This window comes from Fusarium pseudograminearum, chromosome 4 (assembly GCF_000303195.2).
Source record: "Fusarium pseudograminearum CS3096 chromosome 4, whole genome shotgun sequence".
NCBI classification, from domain to species: Eukaryota; Fungi; Ascomycota; class Sordariomycetes; order Hypocreales; family Nectriaceae; genus Fusarium; species Fusarium pseudograminearum.
Genome location: NC_031954.1, coordinates 3796832 through 3810825, shown reverse-complemented (window position 1 = coordinate 3810825; position 13994 = coordinate 3796832). Strand labels below are relative to the sequence as shown.

At 45.1% G+C, this 13994-nt stretch overlaps 4 protein-coding genes across 4 annotated transcripts, besides 6 other annotated features; 3 read left to right on the top strand and 1 right to left on the bottom strand.

The window, feature by feature from the left end:
• Positions 1–54: a repeat region.
• A 476-nt stretch (positions 55–530) lies between these two features.
• Positions 531–558: a repeat region.
• A 626-nt stretch (positions 559–1184) lies between these two features.
• Positions 1185–1234: a repeat region.
• A 719-nt stretch (positions 1235–1953) lies between these two features.
• Positions 1954–2010: a repeat region.
• Positions 2011–2176: 166 nt separating this feature from the next.
• Positions 2177–2242: a repeat region.
• Positions 2243–3988: 1746 nt separating this feature from the next.
• On the top strand, positions 3989–4804 carry FPSE_09457 (uncharacterized protein; the record flags this gene model as incomplete). The annotated part of the gene is made up of 1 exon (XM_009262574.1): positions 3989–4804. One exon carries the CDS (start codon positions 3989–3991, stop codon positions 4802–4804), a length of 816 nt encoding a protein of 271 aa, XP_009260849.1.
• Positions 4805–5785: 981 nt separating this feature from the next.
• FPSE_09456 (uncharacterized protein) lies at positions 5786–7083 on the bottom strand (the record flags this gene model as incomplete). The annotated part of the gene is made up of 2 exons (XM_009262573.1): positions 5786–6768; positions 6822–7083. The coding sequence occupies 2 exons, from the start codon at positions 7081–7083 to the stop codon at positions 5786–5788; spliced, it is 1245 nt and encodes a 414-aa protein (XP_009260848.1).
• A 975-nt stretch (positions 7084–8058) lies between these two features.
• Positions 8059–8089: a microsatellite.
• Positions 8090–8244: 155 nt separating this feature from the next.
• On the top strand, positions 8245–12090 carry FPSE_09455 (uncharacterized protein; the record flags this gene model as incomplete). Its single annotated transcript, XM_009262572.1, has 3 exons — positions 8245–8294; positions 8363–11362; positions 11418–12090. The coding sequence occupies 3 exons, from the start codon at positions 8245–8247 to the stop codon at positions 12088–12090; spliced, it is 3723 nt and encodes a 1240-aa protein (XP_009260847.1).
• Positions 12091–12530: 440 nt separating this feature from the next.
• On the top strand, positions 12531–13817 carry FPSE_09454 (uncharacterized protein; the record flags this gene model as incomplete). The annotated part of the gene is made up of 3 exons (XM_009262571.1): positions 12531–12634; positions 12697–13011; positions 13061–13817. 3 exons carry the CDS (start codon positions 12531–12533, stop codon positions 13815–13817), a joined length of 1176 nt encoding a protein of 391 aa, XP_009260846.1.
• Between the last annotated feature and the right edge of the window lie 177 nt (positions 13818–13994).

Below are 13994 nucleotides of genomic sequence, written 5' to 3'. Positions count from 1 at the left end.
TAAATTAAGTATTTAATATTATAGTATATATTTTATTTATTTTTTAACTTTTAACTAAAGCTTAAGCCTTCTTAAGTTTCTCTATATTTTTAACTATATAAGGGTAACGTATTTAATAAGCAAGCCGCCTAAATAAGTAAGCCGCCTAAAAATCTTAACCTTCTTTATTATCTAGATAATAAGATTCTTATAATCTATCTAATTAATTAAAATTAATTACTATACTCTTCCCTAGATACCTCTAGAACCTCCTAATAAGTCCTTATATTATACCTAGTCTTACTATATATTCTATATCGCTAAATACCTAGCTTAATTAACCTTCTTTAACTACCACTTTATAATAATTCTATAACTATCTAGGTATTAATATCTATCTAATTAATTACTTATAATACCTCTTATACTATTATTATCCCTCTTTTCTATAATCTTATTCTTTTTACCCTTTAGCGTTAGCTTAGTATTATATTTACCTCTTTAAGATTTTAGACTTAATCTCTTAATAGGATAACCTTATATATAACTGCTAATATTACTTTAATATTTAATTAAATAGCCTTAATTATTAACTTTAGGGAGCTACTTTTATATATAATAACTTATCTAATTAGGTATTTAGATTAAGATTAAGCCTCTCTTATTATCTTTAGGGTCTTTAAAACCTATAGGTTAGATAGTTAGCTTACCTCCCTAGGAGGCATTAAAGTCTATAGCTATATATTAAGCTTTAAGATAACAGTTTCTAAGTCAAGAGGATAAAGCCTAGCTCCTCTAAAAGCTCCTTAAATATTACTTTCTATAAAAATAACTTAAAAAGTAATATAAAAAGCTAAAAAGAACTTAATCTTAAAAATATAAGTTATAAAGTATCTAATTAAATGCTTTATTTCTTAACTATAAGTATTCTTTAGTATTAAAAAATACCTAATATTAAGAGGCTAAAATAAATAAGATATATAAGTAGGCATATAAAGTATAATAATCTTATAATCCTAATAGTATCTCTTAAAGTCAATAGAGTAATAACTTTTATAACTATTAAAGATTAAAAGATAATAGAGACTAACTAATTATTTAGCTATTAATTAATTAAAGTATTTTAGCTACTTAAGACCTAGCTTATTATTTATCTATCTATTTTAGCTTATTATAATAACTTAATTGCTAAAGAGGTTACTTTCTTAATATTAATTTATAAGATAATATTAGCTTAAATTAATAATAAATAATAGGATTAATTAACCTTTAGTATTTATCGCTAGAATTATAATAATCTATTTATAGTTTCCTAGCTATATTAATTTTAGCCTTTCTTACCTTTCTAAGCCTATAATAACTATTCTAGACTATATTAAGCCTATTATAAAGCTAATCTTATTAAAGTTCTAGATATTACCTAATTAGATACTATACTTTATAATTATATTCTTAATAAGCTAAAACTAGCCTTAAATAATAGTTAGATCTTTATATTTAGCTCTCTAGTAGTTATATCTCTAAAATATATATATCTTTAGCTCTAGTTATTACTTAATAAAGTTATAAGCCTATTATTTACCGATAAGTAATATATTATAATTAGAAAGTAAAGAATTAGCTATTTCTTCTATAAAACGCTATTACAAAGGAAATCCTTATAAATCTAGGTTAATAATAAACTAGACTATTATCTGCTCTTCTAGATTAGATAGTTTATAACTATTTAAAATAGAATTATATCTTAATTATATGCTATTCTTTCAGTTATAAAGAGTACTCTAGCTAACCTTATATATAATTACAGTATATTAGATACTTAATTTTAGGTTATTTTAAAGGGCCTAAAATATAAGAAGGATTCTAGCTTTATTTAAAGACTATAATATACTAGGTGGTTAAAAACTAATTAATTAAATAGTATAGATATAAGGTAAGGGATTTTTAGGCGGCTTACTTATCTAGGCGGCTCGCTTATTAAACATATTATCTATTTATATAGATTTAAAAATTCTATAAATTATCTATTAAGGTTCCTTACTTAACTTAAGTTTTCCTATATATATAATAGCTACTACCTAGGATAATAAACTCTATTATAAGGGTAATAAAGAAGATTCTACTAAACCTTATAGTATATATAGTAAGACTAAATATAATATAAGAATCTATTAAAAGGCTCTAAAGGTATCTAAAGAAAAATATAATAAGTAGTTTTAATTAATTAAATAGATTATAGAAATCTTATTATTTAAATAATAAAGAAGGTTAAGAATTTTAATCTACTTGCTTATCCGGTCCACTTGCTTATTAACCACATTACATGTAGTATCTTTTCCTTAGATGTTAATACATATATAGCGATCTAAGGGGTAATAGAAAACTATAAACCTAAGCTCATGCTGGCTGGTGACAGGTACAGTAGCCTCTAGATAAAAGTTTAGGGCATAAGAAAACATAAATAGCCTACAGTCGGGCTGTTATATGGCATAAGCTGACTTGATATCATGCCTCTTATGTTTCCAGAGGTTAGGTTGCAAGTTTGAGCAGGCCAAAAGTCGGTCTATGAGTACGTAGAAGTGCCTAAACTACGTTGCCTCCTGGATATGCTGAAGGCGTCAAGTTTTATGCTACTTCGAAAAAAATGCGTAGAATAATGCGTCCAGGATCAAATGGTTCCGCAATGGTATCGAGGGGTGGAGATGCATCGGCATCACGGACCACAATCTCTGGGGTAAAGTCGCCTTTTTAGTCTATTCCCCGGTTGTCTGTGCTTGGCAGACCCAGTTCCAAGTAGACTCAGTTGCTTTATTGCATCGAAAGAAAGCAGCCATATGTTTAAGGCATGAAGAAGTGCTGTTTCGAAACACGTGTACGCTTCTGAATCACTAACTTTAGCTGCCGGAAAGAATACTCCTTAAGCTTTCGGTAGTCAGGGACATTGTGGTGTTTTTTGCAAGGGGAGTGAACCTGTTTGTGCCTATCAGAATGAAGAGTTTAGTTCTCGGTCCTCTCAGCTTAATTAGTCCAACCTGGCTGGTGGTGGTGGAGAAGGTGACCAATGGTAAATTCGTGAGCATTCGATATTGAATCTTACTCGATGTCAATTCTCCAAAGGAATTCGTGTTACAAAGGGATGCGGTTTTGACGTTTCCCATGATTACCTCTCTCGCCACAGAAGAAACAGAGGGATGATTAGACTCAGCCTCTCATTGGCGGACCTGCTCCGGACTCGATGAGATCATATCTCCCGATCGTGCCCCACAATCGGGAGTCATGCTCCGGCTCGGGCGCGGAAAAACCACCTCCAATGCGATTCTGAGGGTGAAGTCGATTCCCATCTGTTCCACAATCGATGTCTTTGTTACAGCATTATATGCTCGCCCCCCCCCCTTGAAGCATCGTTTTTTTTTCAGGGTCTCTCTCTCACGCAGGGTCCAGCAACAAAGCAAAGAAGCACACACAAGAGTCTAGCCGACAGTTGCCACTGCTACTCCAACACCTGTTATTTTCTGGTCACTGGACCTTTTATTTGCAATCACTGTACCTAATAGGAGAAAAGAAGGCAAAAGTCAATTTCCTTGCGTCTGTGTCCTCTGCAGTAACCAAGCAAGCGAGCGGACGAAGCGGCCAAGCGTGGTGGCGAAAAACCACAGCAAAAAGGGTCGCTTCCTACAGGCGCTGCTACCGTGTCTGTGTCGTTGTTTGGTGCAACGGAAAGAAAGGGATTTTCACTCAAAACGTCTTGTCTCCAGGTAGCCCAGCCAGGTCACGCCAATCTTGCTTGCCCATAATTAATGGATGTGCCCTAGCTTACCTCGCCGTGCTATGTTTCTGACTTGTGAATCTTTGGTCTTTCATCAAATCTCTTTGCGAATTTTTCTCTTCTCCTCCAACAAACATCTCCAACCATTTCGTGTCATTTTGGGCACTTGATTAATGTCGCACACGTTGGACTTTCCTCTTCCTCCCTCGACTCTCCGGACTGGACTGTCGGCGTCGGCCCTTCATGCGACACTCCACCAGCGCCATACATCGTCTCTCGCCGCAAAAAGTTACAGACCCAGATCTTATCGCCATACGTGCGAAGTTACTTAATGCTTTTACTGTTAAGGCGTCCGCTCTCGTGACGCCGCCGGCCACCAACTTGTCTCCTCCGCATTCTCACGCCGGTCCGCATCCGGATCCGAATCAGGGTCCGGGTCCGTCCGGCACTAACCAGCGCTCTCGCTCTCGCTCACGATCATCTCGACACCGACGAGCCCGCCGTCTTTCTAAACCGCGGATAGTCGTTGGTCCCGATACCATTCATCGACTGCCATCTGAGCTGGCTCGGTTGCATCTATCGTCGCCTCTCATAATCTCAAGCCCTTCACGATTAAATCTCGCCCGCAAAATTCAGGCCATCATCCCGAATCTCGATACTCGACTTCTAAGCTCAGCCGTCGTCGCCGTGCCCTCTCGAATCTCTAGCAGAGACTGCGTTGTTAGTGTTGGGGGTGGTTCTGCTGTTACTCTGGCCCGAGCCGTTAGCCTACGAAAAGGAATCCCTCACATTTGCATCCCCACGACCTATAGTGGAAGCGAACTACACACCAGGACGAGGCACGGCAATTCTGTAACTGAAGAGGAAGCCAGGGACCTTGCAAACGAAGCCAAGACACTTCCAGCCGTTATTATTTACGACGACAACCTCACCATGAGTTCTCCGACACGATTCTCGGCACCTAGCGATGAGAAAGTCATGGAGGACTTTGCTCGAGCCGATGAATCGCCCAAATCCGAAGATGCCTGTTGGAGCTATCTCCATATCCCAGGCGTTTAAACCACCAGGGGCTTGTCATATACGACAATTCCATACCCACGAATCTTTTTTACGAAACCGTCATATAATCTGCGAGGAGTCTTCAACCTCCTTTTCTCATTCCGGATCCCCTTTTCAACATACCGATTTCCCGGTTTCAGGGATCATGATGATTTATGCGATATTCACATGGACACACGCCGCCGATCACCTCAACGTCCCCATCAGCGTTGAGGAGCCGCGGGGAACAAAACACGACCCTCCACCCTACAGAGTTCGGTACCACTTCTCTACTTAGGCCATAGGAGGTCGTGCGCTTCTCTTTAAGGCGCCAACCAACGGCTGAATCTTCTAGGATTCTCTGCTGTAGAGCAATTCTGGGGAGGATGCTGCTTCAAGTCGTTTCTCTAGTCCCCGGTTCAGATGCAGCCGTTACCACCATTTCATGGCTGGCGAGGTATCTGCTCTGCCCCTCACCGAGATAGAAAAAGTGCACTTGCATTCCGAAGCCACTGGGCTTCGAGAAGACTCATCATAAGGGGCCACTGGGCTCCGAGTCAAACATGAGGCCACTGGGCCTCAATGAAGTATCGTCCTCAGTCGTGTAGCATCGACCGAGGGCGATACTTACTTCCGACTCAAAAACGAATGGGTTCTTGTTGGTTATTTCACTATGTGATCGTGCTTCGTTTCGGAAGACTACCAACTGTACATGAGTCGTTGGATGTCCGCCTCCTAGGGTGGACTTCTTCAAAAAAATCTAGATAGCCAAATATATATAAACATGAAAGGTTGTCAACATTAACTTCGCTGTCTCAGGCCGCCTTTGTAAACAATGGAGGGCCAGGGAGAGTCGCTGGCACTGTATCATTTGGTTTGATAGACACGCTTCAGTATTTCAGTATTCGGTATAGCTTTTAAGCTACAGACATCCTTCTTTCTAACTCTTATAACAGAGACCAACCGACAAGTTTTGACAGGCACCACATTAGGAGAGAGGATTTAATCCAAACCCTCAAGTCCAATCACACCGTGATGTCCATAACCCCCAAGCTTGGACTTCATCGACTCTTTGCGTCGCTTGGCCCGTTTCTGCAACTCGGCCTTTAGGTCTATCTCGCTGTCTTCGTCGCTGTCACTCTCTGCAGGTCGTTTGCGATCATCCTCCTCTTCCTCTTCGTCGTCACCATCGCCTTGAAGGGCAGAAAGCTCTTCCCAAAGCTTGACAGTCTGTCCACCGGCACTGATAAGTCGGTTCGTAGAATCGAAGCCTAGTGATACGACACTCTCCATATTATCGTGACGCAGGTTGGCCGCAAAGTCCACCTCTCTACGGACGACATCGACAACACGCAGGCTTCCGTCACCAAGGCCGCAAACGACCTTCTTTCCAAGTCCCATCTCATGCGGGACCAAAACCGTGGAATCAATGCTCTCACCACCCCTCCTGTCGCCATCAACGATGATTCGTTCCTGCTGATCACCCCAGGATCCCTTGTCCCACAAAGTCAGCACTCCAGAACCAGAACCGCACGCGATGACACCGTTTTCGCGAAGTCCCTTGGGGCCCATGCCCGAAATGTAACACGAAGACAACAACTCGTCCTCCTGGTCCTCGCTACGGACCATCACGCCTCTCCTGAAATCAGTCACAGCCAGGGTAGTACCACCAGTGCTGATAAACTGCTTAGGAAATCCACTAGTGCTCATATGCGTGGGTGGCAGAGGTGTGATCGAAGATATATAATCGGAATGAGGACGGTGCTCGGATACAGCCTTCTTTTCCGGGGTACCGTTTCGAACGTCAAAGATGTGAAGGAGGCCAGAGTCGGTCGCTAGAAGAATGCACTGGGGATTCAGGACGTGCAGTAAAGTTGGCGCATCATCCCTGCCACTGTACTTCGGGATCGCAAACTTGGAAATAACTTGTCCAGTCATGGGCTCGAAGTGCTTAACCAGACCATCGGTTCCTGCAGAGTAGACAGCTACAGCGCGTCAGTAAACATATGCAGATATCAACAAGGTCGATAAATTATACCTGAGCCGTCCATAGCGTAGACCAGTGACCTGCAGCTCCCCTTGTGTCGTCGAGTGCTCCAAACCGAATCTACCATGCCTTTTCCATCACTCAATACGCTGGTATCCCCATCAGCGCTTTCGTCTGAGGAAGAGCCAGGCGGCAACCGGAAGGTTTCGACATGGCCGTTTGAGAGGCCAACTGTGAGAAGGGGCTCGGAGGGGTGCAGAGCGGTCGTAAAAACATCCGCGGAAAGGGGTAAAGTACAAGTGTTCTCGAACATGACGAAGGTTTATTGTATGCAATTGAATGATGAGAAGTACGGACGATGTCTAGCGAGTAAGTAACAGAAAGGTTAGCCTCCAAGCTTTAGGGTACAAAAATTAATAGCCCAAGAGTTTAGTGCAAACAGCATGAACTGACTTACTGATTTTGTCTTGTATTTGTCTAGCGTCTAACTTTTTTTCATGCCCTGAGGGTTGGGTATCGCATATGTGATTGAACGTTTGTTTGATGGAACAGATGAAAGTTAACAATTCGGAAATGAAGTCAGCCAGACAGAGGGATTAATAAGGCTGGGAGCAATTGGAAGTCACGCGTGCTGGAGTGAAAATGCAGGAGCTCAGATTCCCGTTTTTTCTTAAGCTCCTGCCAGAGTAACATTGAAGAAAAAAAGAAGTCGCGACGAGATACTGTGTTTGCGCTATCGATAGCACTGTGATGCACTGTGTAACGAGCCGGACCTTGCCCGTGTCCAGGTTTTATGCAAAACATGATGCTTGCTGGGAGGTGGCGGTCTCGACCCAGTCTGCCAATCTATGCCTGCAGACTAACTACTGTCCCGTTGTATGTCCATAATTGCTTGTCGCTTGTTCCATAAGAGTTGACTGTACCGTCAATGACTCTCGAATATTGGCAGCTGATATGCACAATGCATGAATCTTGCTTTTTTGCACAAACTAGAAATTCTCTACAGGTTAGTAGCCGTACAAATAAATGCGCTGTCTGACTCAGTAAAAAAGCCCATGCAATGAGAATGGAGTTTTAGATAAAGTCCATCGATCGATCTCCCGTCTTTTTATGTGGTAGATCTCCTTGCTAGGTACTAACGGAAAGCTCCACTGTAGCATGCTTTTTAGTGACTGCAGCACCTCCTACAGGCTGGGACAGGGCGGGGTGGCAACAGGTAGCTCCGGAACATATCCATACGGGTGGGAGCCTGTGGACTCTCTAATCCGTCCATCCTTAAGTAGCCTGCCCAGACCAGTCCAGTCCAGTCCAGCCAGTCCTTCCGATCCAAGGTTGGTCTGGTTGAGGAATTCTGCCAGGCCACTATTTTCAACGGCCTTGTTCCTGAACACATATAAACTAAACGTTGACGAGACATTCCATCAGCTTGTATGTGTTGTGCGCGCATGTGCACGTACAAGCCTAGTGTCCCATCATGACGGGCAACAAGGTATCCGAGGCGACTCGAGAGCGAGAGACATTCAAGTACGTACGCATTGCTAATCATGAAGCTCTCTATCCTCCGTAGCCTGTAGCGTCTGACCAGCTTTCAGATACGACTCTATCCTTGTTGCTAACTCGGTACGCAATGATGTCACAAATCTCATTCCTCCTGCTTCATTGCGACCATGCTCGGATCCTGCCATGACAGCTTTGGCACAAGTCGCTCTTTTGAGGCTTGGTGCCACCCGTGCCATGATCTCCCTGTTCGACTGCCAGAACCAGCATGTCATCGCAGAGGCTACTCCAGCAATGCCCATATCAGCTCACTGCACCCTCCCAGTTTCTGGTCCCGACAGTCTTTGGCTTTGCGGAACCTCAATACCTCGGGGTTACGGTATTTGTGACGTTGTATTGGGTCCCCCGGAGCTTGACGACATGATACAAATAACAGCATCTTCAGAATCTCCTATCCGGGTTGTAAGCGACCTCGCTACAAGTGAAGAGTTTCGACATACATGGTATTATAAAACACGGCCTGAGCACCGCTTCTATGCAGGTGTTCCTATTACAACACCTAGAGGGATCAACATTGGTGTATTCTGCATTTTAGACAATAAACCACGAGACTCATTCGATGAAGCATCCATTCAAATTATGAGAGATATCTCGGCATCTATCCTGGGCCAGATGGAACTAACACGATCTGGAGATGGACGACGACCTGGGGAGCGTATGGTACGTGGCCTAGGAAGTTACGTCGAAGGAAAGGCCACAATGTCTGGCTGGCGGTCCAGTTTCACTCACGCGTTCGACACCGATGCTGGTACAGAAGAAGGGGCACTTAATCAGACTCAGCAAAAATTACAGAATCGACGTGAGCATGCTTCATCTGTTGGAAGCTCGGAACAAATGGCAACACCAGACACTTTTATTCTCGAAAGTCCCATGGAAAAGAGATCCGCAAGCCCCCCTCGTCCTACAGAGAGGCAACTCCATCCAGACGCTTCGGGAGAAGAATCGCAACAGAGTCAGTTAAAACACATATTCTCCAAAGCTGCTAATATCCTCAGAGAGTCGATAGAGGTTGAGGGGGTTCTGTTTTTGGATGCAAGTGTGGGCACTTTCGCTGGTAGAGTTCGATCTGGCTCGGTCCGGCGCGAATCCCAGGCTCACGAACGCTCTTCGTCTTCGTCATCCTCTTCATCAACAAGTCGAGGTCATGTCTCTGTCTCATCGCCCAGAAGCTCCGGCGACCCCCAAGCAAAGGGTGCCCCGTGCCCTATTCTAGGCTTTTCGACTTCCATGTCATCGAGTATAAACGGTGAAGCACCAGCAGGGCGCAGTCAAATAGTCCCTGAACGGCAACTCCAGAGGCTACTCCGCCGATACCCGAAGGGTAAGATCTTCAATTTTGACAGTCAAGGAGTTATGGCCTCCAGTGACCCTACCAGCGAGGACTCCGCAATGGCCGCTTTTCAAGAATACAAAGCTCGAGATCTGGAAGAAGAACCCGCTGGGGAGAACAGAAAAGCTCGAGGCGCAAGGGACCCATTTTCACGAAGAAACGAAGGCATGGCCATTCGTGATCTTTTCCCAGGGGCACGCAGTGTCGCCTTTGTACCTCTCTGGGACTCGAACCGTCAGCGCTGGTTTTCAGGGTGTTTTGTTTACACCATGACGCCGACTCGCATTTTCACAGTCCAAGGGGAGCTGAGCTATCTTACGGCGTTCAATACGGTCATCATGGCTGATGTTATAATGATGGAGGGCGCTATTGTGTCACTCGCCACCACGTCTTTACTCAGCTCATTATCTCACGAGCTCCGCTCTCCACTACATGGAATTGTGCTGTGTGCGGAGCTTTTGCGTGACACTTCACTGGATGTTTTCCAAGGAGATGTGCTGCGCTCACTCGAGGTTTGTGGACGGACGTTGTTGGACACGATCAATCACTTGCTTGATTGGACGAGGATCAACAACTTTGCTAGAATACCTAACGAGCAACCGCTTAGTCTGGGCATGCCTCCAAGGCGTGGAACGCAAGCTAATAAGAAGAGTTCGCCAGCGGATGGTATGATGCGAATATCCTCAAATCTTGATGTGGACATGCTGGTGGAAGAAGTCGTGGAATGTATCCACGCAGGCCACACCTATCAGCAACAATCCGTCTCGCTGCTGGGCGACCGTAGCTCCGAGGAAGAGCTCAGCCGTGGTCCATATGCCCGCCTCGACGGCATGGACTTGGCAGAAGGTAGCAAGGCAGGAAACCAAAGGCCCAGCAATGGAGTCAATCTCAACAAAGTACTTGTGATATTGGAAATTGATCCAAATGTAGACTGGGCCTTCCATGTTGAATCAGGCGCATTACGGCGAATAATACTTAACCTTTGTGGCAACGCTCTCAAATACACCACACAGGGTTTTGTCAAAGTCAAAGCATACCAAGACTCCCCAGGTCAGGGAAGACCGAGAGACAGAGTTGTCCATATCGAAATCATGGATACGGGGAGTGGCATTGGACAAGATTATCTCAACCACCGCATATTCTCCCCATTTTCTCAAGAAAATGTCCACTCTTCGGGTGCCGGACTTGGGCTCAGTCTTGTGCGAAAGTTTGTGAGAGCTCTTGGCGGCTCTATCCACATTCAAAGCAAAGTAGGCACAGGAACCCGTGTCACTGTGAAGCTTCCACTGCAAATTGCTAGCCCAGAGTCGACCGAGACAGCTTCCGAGCGCGACGAATTCAAATCACAGATCATCGAGCTCTCCCGCCTACGCGTCTCTATTAACGGGTTTCCGTCATGTCGCGGGAGTTCAGAGAGTCAACGCTGGGGCTCCGCAGAGTTCGACGAGTATAGCTCATTGGAGAAGGTTTGTCGAGACTGGTTGCAAATGGACGTTGTCGGCCCCCTTGGAAACGAAAGCTTTTACCCGGACCTGATTCTATGCGACGAGACTCAGTTAGAGATGATAGCAAACCAGCCCCGAGGCGAACTATCGTCCCCGGTAGTCGTGGTGTGTCGCAGCGCCGCAGTTGCTCGCCAGCTCGACCAGTTCCACAGGTCGCGTCACAGGTTAAATTGGGGGCTGTTCAGTTTCATATCTCGCCCGTAAGTGTACATGCCATCCTGGTTCTCTCTATCACTAACCTGACGGTTGCTATAGTGTAGGGCCAAGGAAACTAGCAAAAGCCTTTGTGCTTTGCTTCAGGCGCTGGACTAAGCTGCAATCAACAGCTGCTGACCGTGCCAGTGTTTTCACAACACTTGATGAGCCACCAACGATGCCGGCAGTGGAACCAAGCTCATCTGAAGATGGACTTGATAATAAGAACGCTGGGTACTTTGACCTTGCTCCTAAGTTTTCACCCCAAAAGAAACGGGCGCGGACGGATGAAGACGAGTCCTGGACCCCGTCACCATCAACGCCAGCCATACGACCGGCCCCTTCACCACCAGAACCCCGATTCCTCCTGGTGGAAGACAACGCCATTAATATGAAGATCCTTCAGACGTATATGAAGAAATTGGGCGTAGTGTATGACTGTGCATCAAACGGGCAGCAAGCTGTGGAGTCATACAAAGCCAAGGGAGGGACGTATAAATGCGTCTTGATGGATATTTCGATGCCAGTAATGGACGGCTTCGAGGCAACACGACTAATTCGGTTATTTGAGAAAGAGTCAAGTCTACCACGGAGACAAATAGTGGCCATCTCTGGTCTCGCCTCGAAGGATGCGCAGGACGACGCATATGCCAACGGGCTGGACTTGTTTCTTGCCAAGCCAGTGCAGTTGAAGGAACTCAGTCAGATTCTTAAGAGCCGGGAGCTTATTTGATTCGGAACATTGGATGATGAACATGAGACGAACACGATACCGCGGGACATTGTTATTTGTTTAAATGATTGGAAGGTCTAGCGTTTTGATGCAGTTTTAGCTGCCATGGAGTGTAGACTAGATTATGGGGGCGTCTTTCGGCATATGTTACTAGACAGGATGGATACAAAGACGGCGCAATGGCTTGGTATGTCTTCCAAGAGATGACCAATAAATATACATTAATTCAAAAGAAATACCTATAAATTCTAAAGGCCATTATTTTTTTGTATTTACTTCCGCCATGTTGCGCTGCAAGGCGGCGGGTTGTTACAGTTATCGTGGCTGCCAACCTGACCCGCAGATGCAGGTGCACCTAAACGTCACTTAATCACCGCTCCATTCAGCAACTCTCAACGTGAACTTTTCAACATCATCCAAGTAACAAGACATAGCCCAAAATGCATTTCTTGAAAACGTCTTTCGCTTGGCTTCTTGCTCTTTTGGCGATGGCAACTGCATCGTCCAGCGCGGAGCCATTTCGCTGCATCATGTACCTTACTGGGTATGTTTATGCTTTATATCAAAACTGAACATTACCACTGACCACAGCATGATACCCCCCAGTCAACACGATGTCGTCCCAGCCAAAGAGAAATTTGAAGATGTTTCTCACGTCATCATCGCTTTTATGCGTTCTGAATTCTTCAACGTTGATGAGCAGCCCGATGACTACCCAATGTTTACCTCCGTCTCAGATGTCCGCGCCCGTGTTCCTCAGCACACCAAGGTGATGGTAGCTATTGGTGGATGGGGCGACACTCAAGGCTTTGAAGAAGCTGCCAGGACCGATTTCTCAAGGAAACGATGGGCACGCCAAGTTGCGGACATGGTAGCAGCAACAGAGGCTGATGGCATCGATGTTGACTGGGAATACCCAGGGTAAGCAGCGGTCTGGCGATTTTACTGAAGATGTACTGAATGAGAATAGCGGAAATCGTGACGATTACAAGGAGATTCCTAATTCTGAGCGTGAGTGGGAGATCGAGGCTTTTGTCTCCCTCCTCCAAGAGCTACGTGCTGCCCTTGGCCCTGAGAAAATCCTGTCTGCGGCTGTCCCGGGCAAGGAGGGCGATTTGATGGCGTTTACAACCGACACTGTCCCTAGAATCATGAAAGAGGTCAACTTCCTCAATATCATGACCTACGACTTGATGAACCGCCGTGATAACACCACTGTGCACCATAGCGGTGTTGAGAACTCTCAAGAAGCTATTCAACGATATATCGACCGCGGTGCGTCTCCTAGCAGTGTCAATTTAGGCCTCGGGTATTATGTCAAATGGTTCATGACCGAGAAGTGCAATCCAGCAAAACCTGTCGGTTGCCGTACACCCATCCTCGAGGATCCGGAGACCGGGGCTGATTTGGGCAAGACTGGTGGCTTCAGCTGGCACGACGAGGTTCCCAAGGATGTAGCCCAATCGTTTAGTCGAGCGCGATCTGATGGCAAGTACGATGTCGATGGAAGTTACTATTATTGGGACGAGCAAGAGCTTCGGTGGTGGTCGTTTGACACGACGAGGAGCATCCAGACCAAATTCGAACGTATTGTGCCGCAACTCAAACTTGGAGGCGTATTTGCTTGGGGCATTGGGGAAGATGCGCCTGATTTTGAGCACTTTCTGACGACAACCGAGGAAGTTCGCAAGATTCGGGAAGGTGGTCAAGTCAAGGACGAGCTTTGATTGCAACATTTACGGGTTACAAAGCAATTAGTATGGCGCATTGGACTATCCATGCAAACACATGCATGAAATGCAGTCTTTCAATTGAACAATTGATTTTCAACACCGTCACCAAGTTCAGTTCTTGAGTTCACCAGGGTACTATGTACTCTCTCATGCATGGATTTGGACAAGGGT